This window comes from Pocillopora verrucosa, chromosome 10 (assembly GCF_036669915.1).
Source record: "Pocillopora verrucosa isolate sample1 chromosome 10, ASM3666991v2, whole genome shotgun sequence".
Taxonomy (NCBI): domain Eukaryota; kingdom Metazoa; phylum Cnidaria; class Anthozoa; order Scleractinia; family Pocilloporidae; genus Pocillopora; species Pocillopora verrucosa.
The window spans coordinates 8884875-8910948 of NC_089321.1; the positions used below are offsets into that span (position 1 = coordinate 8884875).

A 26074-nucleotide genomic window follows, 5' to 3' on the forward strand; every position below is an offset into this window, starting at 1 on the left:
GATTTTTACTGTCCTTTGCTTCAGATTCATAGTAATGAATAAAAGAGGTTGGAAAATAAAAATGGAACTGCTTCAAAAATAAAAAGATAAAATGTTAGAAGAAAAGAGATACTCTTCAGTCTAGTCAGGATGGCTTCCCATTGATCAGGATCCCTTCCCGTTTAAACAATTGGGTCAAAAACAGGGAAATCATTTAATCATACAGTAAGATTGATGCTCCAACTTTTTTGGTGAGTCTAACTGTTTTATTTCAGACTCAACATTTCTGACTTATCTTTTAAGGCTCAGGGAAAGAGAAGGGAGGAAAGTCTGAAACTTGATTGCTGGCTCGTCAAAATTATTTTATCCTGCATAGGGTTTTTCAGTTCATGAATACACCTCACCTATTTTCGATTCGGTTTTGTTCTTGTGTTTACTCAGAAACAATTTTGCTCTTCTTTGGAATTCCTATAGACCTTATAGCATCTTGTGCATCAGATCTGGAGCCACACAATATGCACAGTGTTCTTTAAAAGTACCGGCGGACAGTGTTTTCACCAGCTACTTGTTTCTGAAACACTTGCAACATAAGCAGTAAAACACCTGTGCGGATGTGAAACACATTTGGCAGACGTTCTCTTATGACTGGCCTTAAAGAGTCGTGAGAGTATAGTATGTACCAATACTTCACAATAACCAAGAAAGTTTTCCCTGTGGTAAAGTACGTTGTGTTGCTTGCACACACTGCATGCCTATGCGTTAGCTGTAAGTCCATCATGCAGTGCGAAACTAATCTCGCACCAGTGGCACACATTTTTGTCGTTTCGGTGTTGCGCCATTCCTTGATTATTAGGAGATAAATTCCTCTTCCTAAACGATTTGTTCACGGTTTGGCTCTAGCTAAGGTCGAATTTTCTGGTTTTATCGATTACTTTACGAGAAATGCATCTGAAGAGTTCTGCTGGACGTCCAAAAGGGAAGTGTAAAGGAGTAGTTGCTTTGACCAAGAAAGACAACATGGCGGCTGAAGTTCCCCTCACCAACCGCCACGTGGAAAAGCCGGTTACTAGCGGCTATACTTTCTGTGCGTCGCCTCTGTACGAATCCAAGCCTCGTCTTTGACACTGGTAAGATTTAATTATACGTAAACGGCCACTTTTCCTTTGTTGTCTCTGGACTTTGCATGCTTTCCGAAGAAGTGAACTACAGGAACACTAGATCAATCTCTTGATAACATCGCAAAAATTGTTTACAGGAAATGCTCTGAAGTTTGAAGTTTCACCTGTTAGATTTTTAACTAAGTCTTTTGAAAGGACTTTTGATGTTGATAGTGGCACACATTTTGACGATCGATCTGAACGAAAGTCCTATTTCTCGGCCCAATCGGTGTTTTACAACTAACTCGGGAAACAACCAACTCATCATCTTGAAATACGGCGAACTTCTCTGATATACCCCCTCTTAAGTGCTATTTTCAAACTTTTAACTGATTAATTAGATCGTTTCGTGTCTTTCAGCAATAGTTGGTTAATTTTCCCCATTTATTACTTAAACTTTCATCGCTATTTGTTCTTCCGAGAACTTTGCTCTCCTATTGTGACACCTACCTTTTAACCTGAGATACACGGACAAAGGACATATTCATAAATGGCATCTGTAAATCTCTCAACCAGAATAGATATGGACTTTTTTGCAAGTTATTGGATACTTTTAAATCGAACATTAAGACCTTTCCTTTTAAACGTTTCTATATTTGATATGTTATATAATTATTTTGTTGTTTATATTGTTTGAAACTTTGTTGCTTAAGAACTTTCTTCTATAGAAGTTTTGTGTTGATATTATGTTACTTACTTATTTAAAACACTGTTTGGTACTCTGTAGAAAGAAAACCGTACAAGTCATATATTTTATTATTGTTATCATTATTTAATTCTTAACTGTATATCAGTTCATTTTTTCTGTTTTTGTAAAGAGTGAAATACCATTTTAACCCAAAAGTGTTTTAAATAGAAATTGGGCCAAGTTAGGGGTTAATGAGGACCAGTGAATACCTTATCTCAAGGAAGTTGTGTTATTAACAGTTCAAAGCGGTAACATATCTTTACCTTTCTGTAGGGGTTTATGACCTTGCTTCCCCAAAAACTGAAGGTGATCTTCCCAAGGCTTCAGTTCCAGATGAAGGTGACAGCCTTTGGTCTGTTGATTCTGTTCCAGATTGGAACAAGGCAAATCCTGGAGAACTTTTTTTTGACCAAGTGGCTGAACTTGAGAAGCTCATACCGGGGGAGAGAAGCAAGGGACACTGTTTGGAGGAGTCTTGGATGGCAGATGTGGAGTTGCTTAAGAGTGAAGAGACCATCAACAACTGGACTGGTCCAGAAGAAAAATTTGGTGGAATTGACCAACCTGATAACATTTATGTCGGAGCACAGAATGTTGGCTTGGATATTTGTGGCAAAAGGGAGGTGGAAAGCAAAGCTTTCATTATGATTGAGCAACAAACACTTAAGCATTCAGATGTGCTGAATGGGGAGGCAGCAGGAGCACTATTTGATGTCTCCCAAGATTCTCCTTCATCAGTTGGAAGTTCTTGCAGTGATGAAGTTTCAGACAAGAGAATAAGGAACAACCAGGCTTCAAGAAAGTTTCGTCGTGCAAGGAAAGAAAGAAATAATTCATTGTTTGTGAGAGCATCAAAGTTAGAGCAGGAAAACCAGGCCTTGAAGCTTCAAGTTAATCAGATGCTTCAGGAAGTAATTTCTTTGAGGTCTATGCTCTCAAATAATACTTTTCCCAGTCAATTTTGACTTTTTTCAATTAAGATTTGGTTTCTTATTTTGTTTAAGTATACCAACAATTGTGTGAGAAAAGTTTCAAAGTTGATCACTTCATAGTAGTCTTATTTAATTACTGTCCCAAGAAATTTACATTTAAAGCATGTTATGACCACTAGTGTTAGACTGAAAGAATTCTTTTCAAAAATCAACATGCAGCTTTTAACAAAGTTCACTGTTGTAATTTCAAGACTTAATAGATTGTGTGTTTGATTACTTTTTATGTCATCTGTGCTGCTTAAAAATCTAGAAGTAGTACAATTCTCTGGTGTTGGGTTAAAATACCCACTTTAGAACTCGCACACTATTCCAAAGTATATTCTCAATTAGATAATTTTTTTGTAAGAGTTAGCATGTAGCATTTATGCTGTTGTTGTGCAATGTTTTTGTAGTTTCCATAATTAGTTCAACTAGTTGAAGTGTAATTTTGAAGGAGTCATAGGACTGATTCTGATTAAAAAGTGTAAATTTGGTGTTCCAATGACTATGTAATATGATTTAGACTTAATGATTATTCTTATGTGATAGGATTTCTTTTGTCTATTAAAATGTTTAGTCATGTCAGTAAAGGTGCTTGCCATATTTCTTTTGTGTGGTCATCAGATTTCTGCCAACCAAGCTAAATTATTGGTAGTCCATATTTGACAAATTAAAGCCCTGGGTAGAAACAAATGTAATTTGAAGTGGCTGGCTAAAGATAACATGGAGAGTCAGTGGATTTCAACTTAATCATTTCCCTTTTTGCTCTTGTTCCTTTGTCACTTTAGTACTCCAGACTTATCCTAAATAACTCTCTTCACACTTTCTCAAGTGGCCATAAAACAAGTCACAAACCTTAAAAAAGTTGTGGTGGACAGATTAGTGTTACCACTGTACCAGATAATATTTCGTACTACATCCTTGATGTGTGCTTAGTGGAAAGTAAAATGAAATTTGAACCAAGGATAAGGAATCCAGCGGACAATGGTAATGAAATTTATTAATCGCGTGTTAAACAGTTTCCTTTAGCGTGGCGTCCTCTGGATTAGAGAAGCCTAGGAACTAGTCAATGCAGTTACGCAGTACCCGATGGTGGCGATGTTAAATTCGAGTTTCTCTCTCGCAGACTAATCGTTGTCCCCACTGTGCGCGGTGGAATGCTTCCCACGAAGACCCGACAGTTTTTCTCTCCGACCATCCTGTTCGCTCTCAAGTCGTCCTTGAATCGGCGTATTTTGCCAGGGTTTGGGGCGCTTCAAGATGGCGGACTGTTGTTGGAAACTCTATTGTCCAACTCATGCACTGTAAGCTCTACAAGTTGGATAAGATAAGAACTTTATTATTGTGTCGAAATCGCTAGCATACAGTATATTAGCGAACGTTGAACTGATTATCGTCACTTAAGTGGTCGGCAACTTTTTTTGTTTTTGTTTTGGTTCTTTTTGCATGAGCCCCATTGCAGGGCGAAATTCCCAGACATGTTTATTTGGTGTGAAATGAAGAAAACATAAGCTTAATTATGATGATCATGACGCACTTTTGTTGCAAAGAGGTTGAACTGTTAAAGTGAATGGAAATATGGTTGAAGTTACTTACATTATTTGTGCATCAGCTTTTTTCGTTGTAAAAGTTATATCTACAACTTACTGCTAGGAATAATGCAGAAAGTTCACGGTTATTAAATGCCGGTAAAACAACTGCAACTGCAGTCTTTTCTACAGATATGGCCGCATAGTGGTGTTTTCCCACAGATATCGGGTCAAATCCCTCTCAAATCCTATCCTGCTTTGTAAGGGAAACGAGATGTTTCTTTTTATACACATTTTTTATTCATTTTTTATTTCAGGTTCGTTTACTATCGACCACTGGTGTCTCAAGACAAAAGGATTTAAAACATTTCAAAGCAGGAGCCGAGAAAAAAGACAGCGTAGATGATGATCATACAAGGGGCAACGAGATCTACAGAATGCCACATCCTATTTGGTAGGTTTATTTTGCAAAAATACATAATGGAATAATTTGGACAAGAAATCTGAGCCCCAGAGATATTTTAGGTACATATTAATTCATGATTGTCTTTATTTTAGTCAAAGCTTGTTCAAATTTTAGACTGATGTGTGAACCCAGGTGGTGTACACTTAGGTTACCATATTTCCTCGAGTAAGTGTCTGAGCGCTTATGTTATATTTTGGCTAAAAGGAGAGCACTTAATCAAGGGAGGTGATTGTTAAGTTAGCCCAGCAATAGGATATAAATTAAAAGAACAGATAACATGCATAAAGGAACTCTGTCAGCACATGGAGAAAGAAATAACTAGAGGTGACATGATGGAAAAGAAACTATTCTTCTGTACTAATCCTGCTCTAGTTTAAGCTTGAAAAGTTATATATAAAGTGCCAACACATACAGGTTTTCTTTGTATCCCTACTATTAAAGAAAGCAAGGGAAGAGGGGGTAACTCATTCCAGAGAGGCACAAGTTTGACATCTCAGCCCAGGGGGTGGACTCTCATTTGGGGAGGGTGATTTTTAGAGAGTGGGTGTTTTTTGGGGAAGTATAGTGTGTTTCTCTGACAAAAGAAAATGACATATGGACTTTTGATATTTAACTGAACAGAAATGAAATAGTTACATATTAACCAACAGCTAGTGCGACACTATTGGAGATGAATTACTATTACTGAACTTGCAAAACTTTTGCAAGGCACTCTTTGATTTCCCCAACTCCTGAATAATCCTTATGTTCAGACTTTAATTTTTGTCACTGTAACAAACACTAATTCTCAAGTCAACTTCCATGGTGCAGACAATTTAAATACATTGAAATAATTTATCACAATGTCAATTTTGTGCTAAGATTTCAAACTTTACAAGTCCTCGGTAATATTTTTTGTAAGGTCAGAGCAAGAAGTTAATACTGTAGAGATTACACATCAAGAGACAAAGACAAAAGTTGACAAGGTATTCTTAAATATGGAAATCAAAAAATGTTTACTGTACATCAAACATCTTTTCATTACAATTACTACAGTTTTCCTTATTAGTGAAAATCATCAGAACCTTTGTCAATGCAAGGGTTGGCCTGCTGGATTCCAAATTGAAATGTCTGAGTTTTGGTCCAAGTGTTGAGAAAACATGTTATCAGACTGAAAAATTGTGAGGGGCAAAACTTAAAAAAAAACTACTAGATTAGGAATGGACTGGCATCCTATCCAGGAAGGAGTTATAATACTCCTGGTCATCTAGATTAAGCTTTCTTACAACTGTTTGGCCCAGTATGGAAAGTTTCATTCATTCATGTATTTATAGATCCATTATTTTTATTAACTGTAGGCTGACAAACAATAATCACGGAGAACCTAAGTTGATCAGTCAGTACACAAAAAGTTCATATATATAGGTTTATTTTCTCTTCTTTAAATTTCAGATTGCCTATGGCTGTGTGCAATTCTTGAGGATCGCATTTGATATTGTTTCTCTCTATAAAGTTGGAAAAATGACAGAGAACAAGTGGTTGAAGTAAGTTAGCATTTTAGCAATCTTTTAGTCCTTAATTACCTGTTGTTTGAGGGAAAGGACAATATTCAATTGGTCATGGTCTCATGCCTCAGTGTCAGGATAGTTGGGGACACCTTCATTGAGGCATTGGTACTCATGTCACTCAGTTTATTAAATGAGGACTGTCAGGTGACCATGGAGAAACTGTCTACCAACAAATTTATCATGGAGATCTATAATATTGCAAATTGAAGTTATATTGTCTTGGGGATGGAATTAGAAGATCCCTTCATTCATTTAGATTATCAGGTAGTTCATAGGATCTTAACTCCTAACTAAAGTTTAAAAAAGTCATTTTCAAATGTGATGTTAAAATTTCATGTTAAAAAATGCGTTTTACAATAAGCTCTATTTCCCCTTATTAACCGCTAAATAGTTCGCCGTGTCGTTATTTCATGCTGTTTTTTGAAAATGGAAATAAATGTTTTATATTGATGTACAAAATTAAAGCAAGTTTCTTTTTGGTAAAATGGAGCATCTTATGTCTTCACATAAAAAAATAGGAACAGTGATGTGTTTTCTATTTCCCAACAGTCGTATCATTATGTTGGAGACAGTAGCAGGAGTGCCTGGAATGATTGCGGCGATGGCTCGTCATTTTGATTCACTGAGGAAACTTACGAGAGATCATGGATGGATTCATACATTGTTAGGTATTGACTCTTAATATGCATTGAAGGTGCAGTGGTGAAGGTATCAGAGAGGAATAGCTAGCGTTTTCATTCAAACTGAGATGGCGGAAAAAATTATGCGCGCTGTGATAATATCCCAGTAAACGTATACACTTTCTTTAAGCTTAATAAACACTGATTTCGGATTAGCCTGCAGTGCAGGCGTCTTGTTAGTGCGAGCTAACGCTAAAAGCTCGCGATCGTTTGTTCGACCGGCCATTTTTGACCGTCAACCGCCCCCTTGGTATAAATTTTTCCTCTCCTCAGCCTTCCGCTGCCATTAAAATCAAAGATGGCGGACATAATATTCGTTATGAAATTACTTAGCATTTGCTAGCCTAAATTACGCCTGATTTGCAGGCTAATTTTGGATATGTAATTTGATTTTATAATTTGCTTGAACATAATCGGAGCTTATGCTTTAACGCCGACACGTTTTACATAATAGGCTGATTTAGCAACAGGACGGTAACGTCAGTTGACGACGGGAAAGCGCGCGGAAAGGACTAAACACGACTTCCGGTGCTAAATTTGCCGCTCTGCCATTGGTCAAGCCAGTTGTTTGATTTGTGCGCGCCGTCGTCGACTGACGTTCCCGTTCTGTTGCTAAATCAGCCTACTAAGTTTATTAGACGACGCGTTCTAATCAACAAGTTTCTTTTATATCGGAACGAATCGGAAAGTAATCTGCACATATTGAACTAAAACAGGGTGTCTGGGATTTGTATTTTAACGCCTCGTTATATTTTAATCATTTTTTTATATTTTTTAAATAGTATTACTTTTGAGCAAAGTTTTCAATGTAGATGCTATATCTCGAGAAATAAGGAAAAAGTAAAAAATCCGGGACATGCTTTTGGGTATCAACAATATCTCCCAATTTCACGAAAATGGACCGAATATCAGCCGAGAATGAACTCTCAAAAGACCTGAACTGAACTCTCAAAAGATCAGAACTCGAGCCAAAATACTTTACCAGAAAAAGCGACTAGAAATTTTTCGGGGCGTTGCTGTTTGTTTACATAAATGCGTTCCCGCTTCACACCTGTGAAGGCTGTTATTCAACCACATTGAAGCAAGCCATTTGACACTGCTCTGCCTGTACAAGGAGGAGGAGCAGGGCAGAGGGAGGTTGGACGATGAAACGAGCGGATCCGAGCTGGTTCGAGCAAAAAGGTGTAATGCAGTCGACTGGGACCGACTTCAAACAAACATTGGCTTTTTCTAAAAAAGATGGCGGCAAGTTCGGCAATTTTGGATAAGCTGGAAGAATTGTTTGACTGGGATCTCTAACGGATGACCATTTCTGTTCTACCAATGTCATTATGTCGTCGCAGAAGTTTGTTATTGATAGGTTGACAGATAGAGGGGTGGATAGACGGAATGATTAAAAAGATTTAAAAGGCTTCCAGGAAAACTTTGAAACATTTGTCTTATTAGTTCCTTTCAAATTCTGACAGCTATCACTTAGCAAGCGCGAAAAAAAGCCCCCTCTTTTGAATGAACAACAGTAAAACTCGGGTTAAATGAACATTCCGACGTTTTTTTTGCGAAACAGTCAGTGATCTTAAGAAAAGTATTATTCATTTCCATCGACGATTAATGTACGAGGCTTTACCTCTGCTCTGTCAGTTTTGAATGGCAAGGAAAGTCATTGTAAGTAAATTTAAAATGGATGTTTTTTGAGTATTGAGAATTAGTTCATTTGTTTGCTGCAGTGACGTGTGCAAACCTTGTCTTTCTTCCACCGAAAAGCTGAAGTCAAATGAGGCACTTTATCTCGAAACAAGGGAATGAATGCGGCGTTTATTCGTCGATTTTTTGCGGTTTCTTTGGCGGAATACGTTACAAATTACCACATTCAACGGACTAGCAAAGACGAACCGAAAGTTTATTCGTAGTAGACCTCACAACTTAGCTCAACGTTTTGCAAAGAACAATTCAGACATTAAACGAATACACGTTACGTTGATTAATGTAATTGTAAACAAATACTTCATGTTGCAACTTTCTTAATAAGTACTCTTTTTAAGGTTATTGACTAAATCACAAACGGTTTTTAGGGCACGTGTTATTTTTACTTGATCATCACGATCTAATGACTTCCTTCCATTTTTTCGTTTCTTTCACGTGTTGTTTTCGAGGAGCCAAAGTTTCTGTTCTTGTTAGTCGGTATTTTTTGTTGTTGTTGTTGTTGGTGTGGAGAAGCATCGCTTTGAAATGGTTTCCCCAATTCTTTCGTCACTTTGATAATGTGTTATCTCTATCTCCCTCGACACATAGGCGGTAAGAACTAATATCTTTGGAAATAGCAACTAAATATAGTACATGAACATCGAGTATAGCCAACAACAATAGTAAGTAATCTTCGTTCAATGATGACTTGTAGTTTGCAGATTGTGCAGATCGTAATTACCAGTACTAAATATAATTATGCTAAAGTTAAAAACCTTGCCAACACGCATGTTAACTGATATAGTTTTACCATTTACTGTCTTTCATATGACTCTCCATTCAAAGGTAGATACGCGGGGTGAGCGCTCGTGCCAATCCTATTCCGCACCACACATTGCTAGAGCGGTGTTACAGTGTTTTGGGTATCCCCTCACCAAAAACACTTAAAGGGAATTAAACAGGAGATTGGGGTGGAAAAAATATAATTTATTGCAGAAAATTGTCATCCAAAGTTAATTCTCGCACCTGAGATTGTGGTTGGTGAAGAGAGAAGTGTTCATTTGTTGTCTCTAAATCGAAAGAGTGATCAGTCAGCAGTTTCAAGTGTGTTGCTTTGCAAGTAAATAGTAGTGAATAAATAAATGAATAAATAAATAAGTGCAGTTCAGCCAATCAATTTTAGACACACACGGAAGGAAGATCTTTCCACTTGTTGGAATTTCGCGTTTGAGAAAATGACCGAAACCTTGTACTTTTCGATTGGCCCTAACCTCTGCTGACTCTGGGAGTAATCATAACTGTCTGACTTGTTGACCATGTATGCGTGTGTGTGTGTCTTCTTGCTTCAGTGACCTTTGCAATGTTATCAGAAATTTATAAAGGGGTAAGTTTCTAAAGAAACTGTGGTGCTGCGTCGGTGGGAGAGTATAGCAGGTAATTTAGTGTTAACAACTGGGTTGAAAACGTAAATTAGCCACCGTAAAGAGTAAAAAAGCTGACGTTTCGAGCGTTAGCCCTTCGTCAGAGCGATGGAAATTTACTACGATTTGGGCCAAGTATCTTGGCAGCAATGAATCTCTGGGATATGAAACTCTTGTCGCTTTTGGACATGGTAACAGCTTAAATAAAATAAAATTTCAGAAGTTGATCAGTGAGATCTTTATATATTTTTTTTATGATATATTAAATTTTCAGGAAATTGAAAAAAAGAATGAATTTTTTCCTTCTGTGATACCTTAATTCATGAATTTCTACAGTAATGATAACAAATAAAGATGAATGCAATGTCAATTATTTATTACATTTATTTTTTTATCAGAAGAGGCAGAGAATGAGAGAATGCACTTAATGACAGCATTGGAGTTAAAACAACCAGGCGCTTTATTCCGCGGAGTTATATTGCTTGCTCAAGGTGATTATCAAATAATTTGTTAGAGTTAGGCAGTTCCTGTAAGAAAAAGAGGGTTGATTGACCATTTTTCTTTATTAATATGATTAAACGTATACTGAAAAACCAAAGAAATTTCCTGCAACGTTTGTTTTCTTGATTTCTTCCTTTTTTGCGCAATTTGTAGGTGTCTTTGTCAACTGCTTCTTTGTGGCATATATATTAAGCCCCAGGTTTTGTCACAGATTTGTGGGATATTTGGAAGAAGAGGCAGTCAAGACTTACACCTACTGTTTAAAGGTAATTTAAAATCAAGAACTTAACCCTCTCAGCTTTGTTTCGTTCCTTTATTAAGTCAAAATTCCTCGCAAGAATTCAGGATCTTTTCTTCCAAACTAATGCACATTGTGACCATTGCTAAAATACATTTGATAATTGCTACTGCTTCTGATCTTCAATAAAATGGGCAAATGATTTGACGAGAACACTTCACCATGACACGAACTTTTTTTTTTTGCGTTTTCTGGTTGATAGCTGTATTTAAAATTTAAATTCATCGACCTTATCACCTGGCGAGTTGTCCTTGACCTTTCTTTTGTGCATTGAAAGTACGATTTGGCGGCCAAAAAAGTATCCCCATCTAGCGCGCGGCCAAAACGATCATTGTTTTATAGCTGTGACTTAAAAAACTATGAAGACAAGTCGAAAACCATGGTGGGGAAAGGAGAAATCAAGAAGAGAGGACCAACATGTTGCGTGTCCGGAGCGCAACATGTATATCTATTCACTTCTTTCCAAAAGATGCCACTGTATGGCCAAATGGACGCGTTTCGATAGTCGATATCGAGAAGATTTGCTCTTTGCTCTCGTCCTTGTGTTCCGTCCTGGCTTCGAAGACAGCTGTTACGCACATCACTTACCGCTGGTCAAATCAGGAGAAGATGGCCAATTAATTCAGCTAAGAAGAATGCCGATAAGGGGGCCTGTTCCCACACCAAAAACGACTGTTGCACATTCTTTTCGGCTGACATTTCGTAGGCGAAGAATGGCGAGCTTCTTATTGTTGTTTATTTCACGCGCTTGAGATGAACTTGTGAACACAAATATTAATGAATTAGATGGTAGCGAATCCAAGTGATCTTTGAAAGTCGATCAATGAATACGAAATATTCATTTACAACACCGATGTCAGTTATTTGCCAGCGAGCGAAATAGGTCATGTAGCAATGCTGCACTTAAACTAAAGAAGTTTTTCTCTACTAAAATCCCTATTTTAGATAAACTTAAATCAGACGAATTTAAACTCACTCTTTTTCCGTTTGACCGGCTGGACGACGATAGCCTCTGTCTTTGCAATCTCTGAGGAAAGGAGCAACTTGCAGTTGAACTACCCAATGACTTCTCGGCGAAAATCATTGTGCCTCATGATACAGCTGATTCTTTCGATGTTGCCGTCAAAAGTTACTTTTTTGGTTTGCTTAGAGAATTACTCTACGGCAACGAAGCTCAAGAGCACTCACCAAGTGGAACCTTCGCTGCACTTAATGCGAAGGAATATGTTATGGCAACAGAAACGAACACAGCCTCAGGTCCTATTTACACTACTCGTTTCAGTAGTGTTCTTAGCTGCAAGGATCTCTTAAACCGAGATTTAATATTTCTGAACTTTTTCTTCTATCGGAAGAATAGTATCTTGGCCTATCTTTGTTTTTTCTTAGTAATTGATAAAAGCAGTGGTATCCTAAATATAGGGTTGTTGCAATTGCGCGATAAGGTGGAATAGTTCTCCGCAAAAGATGATATTCTCTCAGTAAGGCCGTCACAACCTGAGATCAGTTATAGGTCTACCGACCGGTACTGGTTTGTGTATTTTTGTGAGCGTATAGAAAGCCATTTCTCAGTCATGTCATCAATGTGTTTGCCCTGATGCATTTGGTCAATGACCCTTTCCCTTTCCTGCGTGTTTTTATGGCTACTGCGTCCTATGGAGGCAGTAGCCATACATTCCCTTGTTCTCTTCAATGCTATAAAAATTGTGCGGTATCAGTAGCCACATGCAGTCATAACTGCCTATTTTTTTACTATCGGTGCTCTGAGAGGTTTGTAGTGAACTCTATTGCCGAGGTGCACTTTAGCCTCTTCTATTTTTTTTTCTGTCTTATTTGTGATGACTGTTGTTGTACCTTTGTCTGCTTTTTTGAGGTTTAAAGCAGAGTTGTTTTTCAACTCTTTTGGAGCCGTGACCTCATTGCGAGTTGTGCTTTGACAATTTCCAAGTAGCCCTCAGGGGCAATAGAAAGCTGAACCGGTGGCATCCAGTTTGATTTAACATTAAACGGATGTGGCTCTTTGTTTTGTCCGTGAAAGATGTATTGGAGGCGTATTCGTCTTGCAAATTGTTCAAAATCTCGCTAGAGTTGTTGCCTAATTTTACATTCGTTTGTCACGAGTGTTGCGATTAATTTGAGACCCTTTGATGGCACGCTGACTTGACTGTCAGAAAGTTGACGGTTTGAGAGCTTTTTAGGAATTTTTCATTTGTCTCCCTTTCTTTGGAAGTGTTTCTACGCACTCTGCGTCTTTTGCTCTTTGTTCTGCTTCCGCTGTTGTTAAGGCTAGTCTTTTTAAAGTCAGAGAACACACTGTTATATTTTCTTTCTCTTTTATTTACAAGTGTATAAAAAAGCTCTTTATAATAAAGTTCGGATATAACGCGCGCTGTCATTGGTTAAAAGAGCGTGCTCTATGAGAGTAAAGAGCATAGAACTGAGCTAAAGCTGTCACGCCATCTGCCAAATTGTACCATGTTCGACCTTTTCCGGGACTCATTTTTAGCTTTTTTCCGATAATTGAAAGTGAAATTTCGGAACAAGCGAGCCGGCAAGTAGTAACAGAAGAACCAAAGAAAGGTTTGTAAACATACCAGGCGCCGTTATTTACGTTATGTGTATAAAAGAGCTCTTTTTAGAGTCACAACTCTCATTCCCTAATTCGGCTATTGTATCATCGTTTTTTAAGATGTTCGCCGAGTGCTCCTTTGAGCGGTTGCTTATTTACATGTTTGTACGTCTTTGAACCAGTGTTGTTTGCTTGATTGTGATTCAAACGTCTCGCTCACCTCCAATTCCGTGCCCGGAATGATTTTTAATTTACATCACTCATTTTCGCTTAACTTTCTTGCTATAATACTGATAGACTTTTCGATACTGAGCTGGTTGAATACGACCTTTTTCATTCGAGATGTTGCCACAGTGTCAGCGCGCTAAGCGATCACGTAACTGTGTTATTATAGCAGGAAAATCACAATATAGTCAGCGATAATGGTGTGTTGCTGCTCAGTAACTTCGCTAGAAACTGAAAAAACAAAAAACAAAACAAAAAAACAAAAAAAAAAACAGCTATCTCTTTCCATTTTAGGTTACTGTTAACATAGTCTAGTCAAAATTTTAATTTTTTTTTTATATTTTAGTTCGAGTAAGCATCCAAGTTAAATTTGTCAAAAGAAAAAATATAATTTCTCCAAAGAACGCGGGAGTGTTTTAAGTCAGCTGGAACCGAATAGCGAAAGGTGTAATAATCCAGAGTGTTGACGTTTTTATCTTTTACGAGGCTTTTACGAAATTCGAAATATTTCAGTTTGTTCAACTTCCAATTGAAATTATCGGGAACCAAAAGGAATATCGAAAAGGCCTCACGACCTTTGTTAGCGTTTTTTTTTTTTTTTGTCTGCTGGGTGACACTGTCACTCAGTTTGGATGTCTGCGTTAACGCGGAGGCTGTTAATTGACTTAAATTGACACCGTCAGTTTTGTCTTTAAATTGCTTGCGCGTGCTTATCAAAACAAAACTGTTCAAACTTTGTTATATTCAGAACCCATACTTTAAAGTGATACGTAGTTCGCTATGTTGTTTTCTTTCTTTACGTAGCGCGCATAGGACGATTTTTCTGGAAGGCATTCTATTTTGTTGTCAGTAACCCGCTTAAGTGGTACGTTTTGGAACTGTCAAGTTGGATTCTTTAGTGAATGTTTAAAGATCAACTCTAAAATAAGTAAACTTTACCATTCAAAAAACCAAATGTGATCTTTACTGACCCTAACAAATCTTATTCTCTTGAAAAGGACGAAGAACAATATCTAGGGTACCTGCAGGCGCTGGGTGGTGTTTCATTAGTTTTCACACAAAGCAGTCGTGTGTGATCAGTGTCTTTTTCAGAGAAGTTGATATCACGAAGATTATGACCTGATTATGATCAGTTTGCGTACAGCGAACTTAGAGTGATTTTCGCTGATGTTTCTGAAATCGTATGAAACTTACATCTAATAAAGGCTAAGAAGAATTTGTATATTGTGACATTAAAAGCGCGTGTAAATGCAACGAAGTTCACTGAAATGAACTTGGCGTCCTTTCTTTGGTAAAAGCACAAAGAATGTCGACGTGACCTTTAAAACGAGTTTCGTTCTTATGAGCACAATTCGTACTCAAATTTGATGAGACTTGTATGATATTATATCATATGAGAGCCTTGATCTTGAAGTTTATTTTTTTTGGTTTTTTTGGTTTTGATGTTGTGAAATTAAGAGTGCGCTCAAAACTAACGGCGAAATTTGGCAGAAAGAAAGTTGGCGTCCTCTAGGAGTCTCTAAAGAACAAACGGATCAAACTTTGAAGTTATTGGAATAATAAGTTGTTTGTCAGCGATAATCCCTCCGACGGCCGCATTCGTTGACTTATTCCATTAATATCGTTGCAGAACGAAGTATGGTCGTTGAAAGCTCTTTCTCTGGATTTCTGAAAACTCTTTAAGACTTTTTGATTGAGGAGCACACCCCTAGGTACTTCCCGAAACGCCGAACGAAATTTCCCTAATTCTGTGACGACGATGGATAAGTTAATTGCCCTTAATTGAATTGGCTTCAAAATACTTTCGTATGGTTAAATAACTTGACTGTATAATGAAAACTGTGTCTTGTAGAGCCCAGAAATTGAGAAGTAATATGTCAAAGACAGGGGCGAGTTCTTCAAAACGGGTTCCAAACATCGAGAAACATGGTGATGTTTGGCGTTTGGAACCGCGATTAAGCACAAAGCTGGAGTTTTTGATATGTCTTCTCAAATGAAAGAATAAATTATTAAACAGTGATATGTTTTCTTAAATCAAACAAAGATAAATTATGCATTGTTACATTTTTGGCCTTCACTGATGGAACGTGTTTACATGTTATTACATCTTAGCTTTCATTTGATGTAAGTTTCATGCGGTTTCATCTGGTTTCCCTGTACGTAGACCGATCAGTCTTCGTGATATCACGAAGAACGTTAGCCATTAAAATGGTTAACGTTCCATAATTGAGACGCTACACAAAAAGTTTGAGTTCCTTTCGCCGCATTTGTTCGCACCTCTAATTTTGCAACAAACTACTACAAGGTATATCAGCATCAAACCATCGCCAAACTACTACAATTAAGCTTTCGTTTGATTTTACTTTCATAGAAGAGGCTAAACATAACGCATGAGTCAAATCGCCATCGGTGACAATTTAACTCTCAGTGGTGGAGAGTTTGGTGCGAGTTTGTTGGAGGTGGCGAGTCTGTTGCAGTTGCGAATCGACCGTAAACTGTTTTGTTTCATTAGCCATGTAGCTCACGGATATGACTAACACCTTCATTTCCACACCTCAGCAAGTGCTTGGATGTGAAGTTTGAGATTTTTAAAAAGGGCTTAATACGGTGCTCTCCTAAGGTCAAAAAAGACAGGCGGTACAGCATAGACCGCACATTATAACCCACGTACTGTTTACACTGTTCTTAGTTATTTTTGTAAGGAAATGCTAGGCAAGATTGGCAAGATTTCGGTATAACCCTGACTTCATTTTGCATACATATTCCTAGATGAATGGAATAAACAATAAAAATAGTTGGGGATTAAGTATTAGTAACTGAGTCGATAACGTAAATTTGCCAACTTAAAGAGTTTTATAGATGATGTTTCGAGGGTTACCCCTCGTCAGGGCGAATGGAGGAATTATGGGTTGTATATGTGTTTAAATGCAGAAATGAGTACAGTTGAAACCGTTTCAAGTGGCTGTGTTCTAAGCGGTCTCCCCTTATTATGAGGTGTTTTTGAAAGTTCAGTATTGTAATTTTCACATCTATTAAACGGTCGTGGTCACCCGCAACTGAGTCCCATCGGCCTGTATTGTCTTTCACCAGTCACAAATGGTCACTGTTTCAGACGGAACTGTCTCAAATATGACTAAGAATAATCTCTAAAGTATAAATTATTCCATGTTTATCTCCGGAAATTAATGTCAGCACTCTAAATTAAATATTGAAGTGTCCTCAATACATTGCAGGTTTTCTCTCTTCCAAGTACAGTTAGGACAAAGTGGTGTTTTTTTATCGTGTCTGACCTCTTCTCTGTTGAAGCTGTATTCAGCAGTCAACCTGTCATTCTGTCATTCTATGTAAGTGACAGGTTCGACTGTAGCTCAGAAACCTCTCCAGTTACCTTTGGCTGACAAACTTAATATTTTATTCGCTTTGGTTGACGAAATCTACCGTGCTGTAACAAACATTGACTTCCTCTGTTGATATGAATAAGCTTTGAAAAGGAGCTAACATTTCATTTCCTTAACGTTTTATACAGAAATTAAATTGAAGTAATTTTATGTCATGGAGGGCTGGGTACCATGATTGCTTTAGCATTTAATCGTGGTCAGCAAAGCATTTAAAATACAGAGAAAGAAAATCGAAGCCGTATATTTTGAACACATAGTAACAACAATAATTTTCTTGATGGCAGTGTATTGATGACGGAACTCTTCCAGTTTGGAGCACAAGACCTGCACCAAGCCTGGCTATTAACTACTGGAGGCTTAAAGTAGGTCACATGATGGAGTGAGCGGACAACAAGTTGATTTTAGTGCTAATGATTCAAAAGTAAAAAAGAGAAAACAATGGAATTAGTATCAAGTGGTATCTAATTCTGTGGTACCTATTTCACTCTGTTTCACGTAATGTAGTAACTATACTTAAGTTCAACCGCACAGCGTTAATTTCATTTCATTTATTTAATTCTTAGGAAGATGCAGTCATGCGCGATGTAATCTTAGCGATACGAGCCGATGAAGCTCATCACAGAGTTGTAAACCACACTCTGAGCTCGATTCATCTCAATGAAAAGAATCCATTCTCTCCAGGCCAAAAGAAGCTATGACACAACAAACTATACATCACACGAATGGGTCCGACCTGTTGGAGAGAGGATTTAATTTAATGACTTAAACATTTGATTAGTGTTTTTCATAGCTAGGGTAATTTCTGAGAAAGGATTATCGAAGGTGAAAGTTAAAAGTTTCCTAAACAAAAGAAGTTAAGGATACTCGGCTCTGTGAACCTTGCCGGCTCGATTCCTTTCTTGTTCCTAGAGTCCTCACATGTAACGGTAAGTGATAACGAGTGGCTCTGGGAACGAGAATGCCTTGATTCTCATGTGGCCTTTGAAGGGCATACGCAGTGATAACCATGGTTTAGAGATCTGTCGTGATTCCTATGTCACTTCTACTGCATCTTCTGTTGTTTTCCACCATGCTGCTCTTGTGCGGCCACTCTAAGGTTACATCTTCATTAATTTTTACCATAAATTTTTCTTTTTTTCACTTGAGTGGGTTCCCTTCACTTCCTCAGTCACGCACGTTTCATTCATTTCTTACGATGCTTCTTCCCGACATGGTTTGATGCTACTCTAGTTTAAGGATTTAATTTATGTAACCGAGAAGTTACAATTCATAGACCCAACGTTTCGACACTCCTGTTGAGTACCTTCATCAGAAGTGATCTAATCGCTGCAACAAGCGGTCTTTTTATATGCTCACTAATTAGCTGCCCTTTTCCCTGACGAGGTGTGAATAGGCGTCAGGTAGTAAGTTGCCATCATTACGATCTAAAGACCCATTTTCACCCTTGATACAGCGTCCCCCTAGACTCAATTTCCTGTAACACGAAATTCCCAGATTACTGAAAACCTTCGAAAATCGTCTTTCTCAAAAGCCATCCTGGACATATAGTCAACTGTTTTATAGTAAATACATTCGCCGCTCGTCATTTTACAGTTTCCTTACAATATTTTGAATTTTTTCCGGTAGAATCCGAAGAAAATTTCTTCAAATGTCACGCTTGGACAGATCTCTTCGTACTCTGTGAACAGTCGGTGAAAAGGACAACGTTCGAATTTTTTCACTTTCTAGAAGCACGTGAGGATTCTAAATAAAGATAAAATGTTTTCCCATAGAAATAAGATTTTTTCAAAGAGAAATATGGAAAATGTCAGACTGCCGGACGCTTAGTTATTCGAAGACCGTGTCCGGTAGTGTCCATTGAAAATCTCATCAGTGTCACGATTGGATCTCTTCGTACTCTGTGTACAGGGTCGGCGAAACGGACGACGTTCGAATTTTTCAACTTTCTAGCAGCGCTTGAGGATTGTAAATGAAGGTAGAATATTTTCCAAGGAAAAATGGGTATATCTCAAAGAGAAATATAGAGTTATTTGAGGACCGTGTCCAGCCGTGTCACTCAAAAGTTTCTAAGTGTCAAGCGCGGGAAACTTCAACTGACCCTGGGTCCTATTTAACAAGGGTGGCACACTTCAATTCAGAAAAAATTGATGTATTAATGAAAACGTGGTGGATCAACAGTTACACCTTCTTCGGAATGCTCGCAAGGATTTTCGTGTTCCTCTTTAGCAACAACCTATCCATAAGCATTTACTGCCTCAGAATCTACTAAATCAATGGATTCATCTGACTCTATACCGGATTAGAACGTATAGAACTGTTTTAAACAGAATTATTGTGACAAGCTCATCAAACTCATCGGAGATAACGCAGAAGCTATTTTGAGACGTGACTAGGTAAAAATAACTGAGCAATCAGAGGCGCTATTTAAACAAAAGCGGTGGTTGAAACAAAAACAAACGACGCGTTGCATCAAGGTTGGAAATGGGCCTTTTGCCAGGCTTCCACATAAAGACACTGGTGCATATCAGCTCCGCCCACGCACAACAGAGCTAGGTAGAATTTGAGAGGCAAGTTCAGTTAACAAGTTTGAAAATACTATATTCTGATCGGAATAGGTTCGTTACTTGAAGAACCTGGTGGTATACCTCTGCCAGTCGTACTGAGGATAACCACAAAATCCAACCCCCTTCCCCTCCGCCTCAGGAGTTTGTCTAATAAAACCATTGTGACTGCTCAGATCATTAATGTTTTCACAATCGATTTTTCTGATTTAAGTTACGCATCAAACGCTAGCAGGCATTTTAAATCAATGGCCCTGATTAAACAAAAATGAAGAAAGATAATCAACCAGAGGACAGGAAGTAATTAAAACGGTTACTTGAGAAAGAGCAGAGGAACGTGATGCGGAACGTGAAGAACTTATTCCGCATTCCTTATTGCAGTAAGTGAATTCAAATTTCACCAAACAAGCGCGATAAGAAATAACATTTTTGTTTGTGGTGAGACGTAAAGAAAATAAATAAAACTTGATTGTTTTCTCGGAGAGATTGTTAATTTGCAATTAGCTTTTTCTTGTTTCATTGTGGGGTAAAAGATTTCCCGTATGTGTTAGTGTATTTAGGATTAATTAATAATATTGAATGCGCGGCGACAGTAGCAGTTGGGTACCATCTCAAAGGTGTTTCACTCACATAAACAACTTTCCAGCAGACTTAATTGAACCCATTTAATATCAAAAAGACCGTTAAAATTACATCAAAAAGTAGCGAAAAACTTGATAAGTTGAGATCAGATAATAAAAACATAAAAAAGCCAACGACGAATTTCCTTTTCTACTTTCTTGTTTTGAAACCTGTAAAGTTTTTATACACATTTAAAATTAGAAAACTTCACTACGAAAAAAACAACTACGTTTATCAACGTGCCAGGGTTCCTTCTTCTTTACCAGCCTACTTCAATAGTGCCAGACCCAAGGCAGAGGTAACGGTCATCAGGATCACACTGAAAGAAAATGAAGAGCTTGCGTTACAGTAGTCGGAGTCACAGCACCCGACTGCGCATTTTCCCTCTTTGGCGTCGTCACAAGCCTTTTCTGCAGCTGTACAGAGGGCGCTACTGCTGCAAGAGTTAACCACTGCAGTTACGTCGTCTTTTTTGGCCCAGATCCTCATGCATTGACCGGTTGGGCAGTCTACCGACTTGCTAGCCTTATCTGCTTCCAGTTTGCTCTTGCTACAGGCCTCTTCGGTTCCCGTACAAACGTAGCACTTGAGGCTGTAAGCTGAAATAAAGGAAATTAAGAAAGTAAAATTTCAGTTTATTACATTTCCGCTCGCCTATTTTTCCATATATATTTCGAAGTTTTTTCACTTTCCTTACGTCGAAGCTTGTCAAATTCATTTTAGTCTAGTGTTCGCGCGCACGGGAAAACTGTAGAGTGTCCATTGTGCATTTATAAATAAACTAGCGTAATTTATGCGATATATTCGGAATAAGATAAATTTTTCTAATCTCTGAGAGTGGTGGATGAATTTTTCTCATCTCTTCTTTAAGAGTGGTGGAATACAATATCAGCTACATAGATAATCCCAGTTAATTGATGATATTGCGAGCTACACAAGTGTTCCCTTACGAGAGCTTCTACTATTGTGAAAGCGAAAGTACACCAAGGACTTGTGATATTCAACGATGAAGTATTCTGTTTGTTGAAAGGAGAGACTCGAAAGTTGTCTGTATGTCACGATATCCTCGTACTCGAACCGAAGAGGATTCAGAAGTATCGATGGATGCGTTTTTGGTGCGGTCAAGGTTCTGCACAAACTTCATGCCTTCTTTATGACGAGAGTAAGCAAACATGACAAAAACAGGCAAATGTTCCTTCTCAAACGAAATAGCACGTTTCATTTGTTTCCCATTCTGCATGAACAATGAAAATCTAAATAAGGCTTCGAAACGCAATTTGACCAAACAGAACAAATCAAAGCTACAATAGAAAGGATTTCCTGGGCTTAGCAGGATTTCCGCGAAGATTCCTTATCACCGTGACTAAATAAAAGCTGGCATTGAAACACTGCAGCATTATTCGAGATTGAACTAAAGTTCAACAAGTATCGATAACTTGAGAAACGAAACCGGAAAAAACTCAGCTGAACGTTACACACACAAAAAAACGCACACAGCTCAGTCAAATAGTTAACTTGTACCTCGGCAAAGGGAAAGAAGGATGAGCCCGAGTGGACGTCACGGAAGGCCAGTGGCTCGAAGAAGCAAAATCATTTGATTTCAGTTTCGACGTGGCCGCCAGAACCCAGAAAAACGATCCGACGCCTTTTCTTCCGTTCGTAGATGAGTGTTAACTATGAACACAAGCGCGCTGGAACGAACCCTTAGCTTAAGGAAGAATCAATAACTCGAGAAACGAAACCGGAATAAACTCCATACATGAACATCACATGCAGACAGGGAGGCAGCTTCCAGTTAGCTTAAGGAAGAATCAATAACTCGAGAAACGAAACCGGAATAAACTCCATACATGAACATCACATGCAGACAGGGAGGTTGGCACTCAGCTGAACGTTACTTACAAAAAACGCAACAGTTCAATCAGAGAGTCAACTTGTGCTTTGGCAAAGGGAAGGAAGGATGAGCTCGAATGGACGTCACGGAAATCTAGTGGCTCGAGGGAGCAAAATCATTTGATTTCAGTTTCAACGTGGCCACCTTAGACCCATTCTACATTCGTATGTACAACGAAAAACAACCCGACGCCTTTCTTTCTGTGCGTAGATGAGTTTTAACTATGAACACGTGGCAAGCGCGCTGAAACGAACTCGTAGCTTGAAAGCGATTGAGGGGTATGTCGACAGGAGAGATTGCTCGGACGAATCAGGTGGCGTCGCTGCTCTCTTATTTCACGGTTGAACTTCACAATAACAAACCGAATAAACTTACCAGTTGCAAGAACTGCACAGAAGACAAAGATGCTCAGCACAAGACCCTTCATTCTGCGTACCTCAGTGACTTTACGAACGTTGCAGCTTCCTCTGACAAAACCAGCGCCCTATACAGACGCCGTGTAATAGGGCGTTTATATAACTGGGCTCAACCAATAAGATTACTAATTTAAAATAGCGAGCCAATCAGGAAACTCCACTTCATGCGCCTTGTTATCGGCATTAAAAGGGATAACGTCACTGCAAAGTACTCGCAAGAATGCGAAAAAGAAACCGCATGTTGTTTGAAGACGGAAAATCTGAAGTGTCTTATGCTCTGATCAAGATTATTGCGTCAATACAGGGCGGAAACAAAACAGTTGTTGCCAAAATTCTCTATCGTTCGTGCACTGTATAATGTGCAGTGGAACGTACGTGCAGGCAGATCACTAATTCAGGTAGCGCTCATGATGTTGAGGAACTTGAATTTCCGTTCTAGCGTTTTTTTATGGATCGTATCGAGAAAAGCCTATCAGTAATTCCTTATGTACCAGCCAATCAGCAGTTCGCCGCTTTTGCATGAAACTAACACGTGCTCTGCAGCTTTCCACAGACAGCTTTCCCTCTGGCGTTGACTAAAAGGAGATTTATATAACACACATAGTGTGGTCTACCTGTGGTTACATGCGGCTGAGTTTTGCAGCCTTTTCGTTCCTCTTGATAGTGTCTTTGTTCATCTTTGAGGAGTATCTCTTCGAGGCCGAAAGGGTGCATTTATCTCAGCTTCCGATTTACCATTCAATTGATGGGATTACTTCGATTTATAGGGTCAAAAAATATCGATTGTTACCTTGAAGCGTGGAGATGAAATTAATTGAAAATGTATTTGACAAAGAATCTTTCAATGAAAGAAATAGCAACCTTGCACATCAGTGCTATGGAGAATATATCCTCTCAAGTCTCTCAACCTACTTCATCGTGTTTTCGTTGATCTTTTAGGATTATCTATTCGAGGCCCATTGGGTAGAGTTAATGTCATCGTCAAATTTGCCATTCGATCCATGGGATTACTATGTCTCATGAGCTCAAAAACATATTGATATGTTGCTTAATACAATGGAGATGAAATGGAATGAAAGTGTAGTTGACAAAGACAATTTTTCAATAGAACTAGTAACCGGAAAAAATGCTAAGGAGAAGATTTTGTCTCAAGTTACTCAGCTTACTGCCGGCAAACTCGGCAACACTTATCATCACAGAAAAGACACACGACTAGGCCTAACTCTAAGGGATTTTACATTTTGTCAGATATTGTGACATTCAACATTAAACAAATTAAAATGAATGTTAAAATCCCTGTAGATTGGTGCATTGTCTATGCCCTCTTTCTGTATTTCTAGATTGTGTTCCAGTTCGCCTGTGTCACTGATAGGTAAGGGCGCTAACTTCAGAACGTATTCCACGACGGTAAGACTTTCCTTTAAAGATATTCTTTTCCCAGTATTTCTTTTGGAATGAACAACTCTTCGCTACTGTAGGAAATCTCATAGCAACAAACTGATTGCTTAATGAATGAAATGAGGCTTGTCAAGTATAACCCGGTCGTTGTATGCTAATGAGAAGAACAATTCAGAACAAATGACTAAATGTTCACAATTCGAATAAACTGTGAACATTTATTCGGTCACTAAAAAATGCAGACTGCAGACCGGGTACACACACTGATTTTCACATTTTAATATAGTAGATGAGAGAAAAGTAAACAAACTAATCAGTATGTGTACACCCCTGACGCGGAAAATATATCAAGTCGAAAGAACAGTTTGGTATCGATCTGTATTTTTGTCAACGAAATGAACAGATATCGGTGAAAATGGTGAAGAGTACGGACCACGTGCAAAGCTGTCAAATATTGCGCGTGTTAATCATTGACATCTCGCGTGCGAAGACTGTATGAAGGCTTTAAATTCTGATATGAACGTTTGTAACTGCTTTTTTTAAAAAGCGAATTCAATAGCCGCTTTTTAAACGAAAAAATCAGCAAAAAGGCGAGTATAATCACCAGTACTACACGCATGAGTGCACCTTCAGGACCTTTATACTCCACAGTCCGATGCATTGAATCACTCGTGTATGCTCAAACTGGTCACGAGGATAGGAATAAAAGTTCAACAACATATCTATCTTTATGAAGGCTCTGAGTTTGAAGGAGAAATGTCACCACCATACACGATTTTAGACCCCTGGTGCCTCCCGTTTGCGCTTGGTGTTCGAGCTAAAATACCCCTATAGTCCAACGACAGATGAATCATTCTACAGTTATCGTTCAAATTCTCCAATCTTTACCCTACTCCTGCAACATAGGACTCCATTCCTTCTCTTAAACTTCTTTATTTCTCATTCCAGTCACGGTGATGAATTTGTATTATTAGAAATTGTCGAAATTATTTCACGCGACTTTATTTTCCTGTTTACCAACAAAAGAATTGCGAAACATACTAAGGCCAATCACCGCTGGTAGGGTGCCAAGGACACAACATTACGTGCGGGAATGTGGACCTAACATGAAGTGCCAGAATGTTACGATAAGAACTTTTACCTGAAAAAAAAAATGCACAACGAAGTACATTCAAACAAAGAACGTCAAAAGAAAATATAAATGCATGCCCTACTCAGATATTTAATTATTATATATTTTTCCACATTTGTTTTTGTCTATTTTGTACACACTCAACTCGATATACACATATTGTCAAGTAAAATTAAGAGGATATCGAACTAATATCATCAGTTTTCCCTGCTGCTTGAAGTTCGGCTGGCTACTACTGTGAGTAAAGAAGTTTCGTAAGACACTAACGTGCGGTGAGAGATTATAAAATCATGTGTGGTAGTTAAATTTCTCCTTCACACTCAGAGCCGTCATAATAATAGATATGTTGTTGAAAGCTTTATTTTCTGAACTTCAGAGCTATTAATATTGGCTGGTCAAAAACACGCCACGTTTTATACTTTGGTTTGAGCGAGAAAATTTGAGCCGGTTAACTGATAACTCATTTGACAATAAAAATCTGCGATCAAATATTATAAAGCATAACACGACGTTTCGACGTTTCCAGAACGTCATTATCAAGTAAACTAAAACAATAAAATCGAGTATATATATAATGAAGCGGTGAATAAATTACAAAGCGTTAAAAGTTAAACAAAGAGTTTGGCCCTAATGGAATCGCTCTGGGTGTTTAAATTGGGCCTTATTGTTTTTATGTACAACATTTCATAAACAAGACAATCCCATTTCGTGCCACATTTTTTAAGCATTCTAAACTGGCTCTCATTGAGTAATACCCCATTCACACCAGCAAAACATGTTTTGTTAAACTGGTTTTCATTGAATGAAAATTATAAACAGAGAACTGAAAAACTTGATTTTCCATTGGATTCAAGTACTTGCTAACTTGCATTTCCAATGTGCTACATTCAAGTCAAAAATTTTCGGTTAAATAGTTTCTATGAAGAAAAAAAAAATTAAACTGTGT

The 26074-nt window shown here is 38.1% G+C and overlaps 4 protein-coding genes across 4 annotated transcripts in view; 2 read left to right on the plus strand and 2 right to left on the minus strand.

Annotated features, from left to right (window-relative positions):
- The first annotated feature begins 766 nt into the window (after positions 1-766).
- LOC131791700 (uncharacterized) lies at positions 767-3378 on the plus strand. The gene is made up of 2 exons (XM_059109068.2): positions 767-1106; positions 2098-3378. Exon 2 carries the CDS (start codon positions 2304-2306, stop codon positions 2787-2789), a length of 486 nt encoding a protein of 161 aa, XP_058965051.2. The 5' UTR covers positions 767-1106; positions 2098-2303; the 3' UTR covers positions 2790-3378.
- Positions 3379-3861: 483 nt separating this feature from the next.
- Positions 3862-20887, plus strand: LOC131791774 (uncharacterized). The gene is made up of 9 exons (XM_059109157.2): positions 3862-4099; positions 4642-4778; positions 5692-5755; positions 6222-6313; positions 6887-7005; positions 10517-10609; positions 10773-10885; positions 17391-17468; positions 17670-20887. The coding sequence occupies exons 1-9, from the start codon at positions 3953-3955 to the stop codon at positions 17802-17804; spliced, it is 978 nt and encodes a 325-aa protein (XP_058965140.1). The 5' UTR covers positions 3862-3952; the 3' UTR covers positions 17805-20887.
- LOC131791667 (uncharacterized) lies at positions 20319-22717 on the minus strand. Its single transcript, XM_059109020.2, has 2 exons — positions 22558-22717; positions 20319-20887 (listed from the first exon to the last, which is right to left on the minus strand). The coding sequence occupies exons 1-2, from the start codon at positions 22607-22609 to the stop codon at positions 20556-20558; spliced, it is 384 nt and encodes a 127-aa protein (XP_058965003.2). The 5' UTR covers positions 22610-22717; the 3' UTR covers positions 20319-20555.
- Positions 22718-25077: 2360 nt separating this feature from the next.
- The window catches only part of LOC136283653 (uncharacterized), a 3648-nt gene continuing 2651 nt past the window's right edge, over positions 25078-26074 (minus strand). Inside the window, exon 3 of the mRNA XM_066172843.1 lies at positions 25078-25137. Within this exon, the coding sequence (XP_066028940.1) occupies positions 25078-25137 (60 nt within the window). The remainder of the gene's footprint in view (positions 25138-26074) is intronic.

Excerpts from the sequence above, each read along its gene's own strand:
- LOC131791700 (XM_059109068.2), top strand. The coding sequence starts at position 2,304 with ATGGCAGATGTGGAGTTGCTTAAGAGTGAAGAGACCATCAACAACTGG.
- LOC131791774 (XM_059109157.2), top strand. The coding sequence starts at position 3,953 with ATGCTTCCCACGAAGACCCGACAGTTTTTCTCTCCGACCATCCTGTTC. Across the intron at positions 4,779-5,691 it reads AGAATGCCACATCCTATTTG|GTCAGAGCAAGAAGTTAATA; the intron begins GTAGGTTTATTT and ends ATTTTTTGTAAG. Across the intron at positions 10,886-17,390 it reads CTTACACCTACTGTTTAAAG|TGTATTGATGACGGAACTCT; the intron begins GTAATTTAAAAT and ends TCTTGATGGCAG.
- LOC131791667 (XM_059109020.2), bottom strand. The coding sequence starts at position 22,609 with ATGAAGGGTCTTGTGCTGAGCATCTTTGTCTTCTGTGCAGTTCTTGCA. Across the intron at positions 20,888-22,557 it reads CTGTGCAGTTCTTGCAACTG|CTTACAGCCTCAAGTGCTAC; the intron begins GTAAGTTTATTC and ends CCTTTATTTCAG.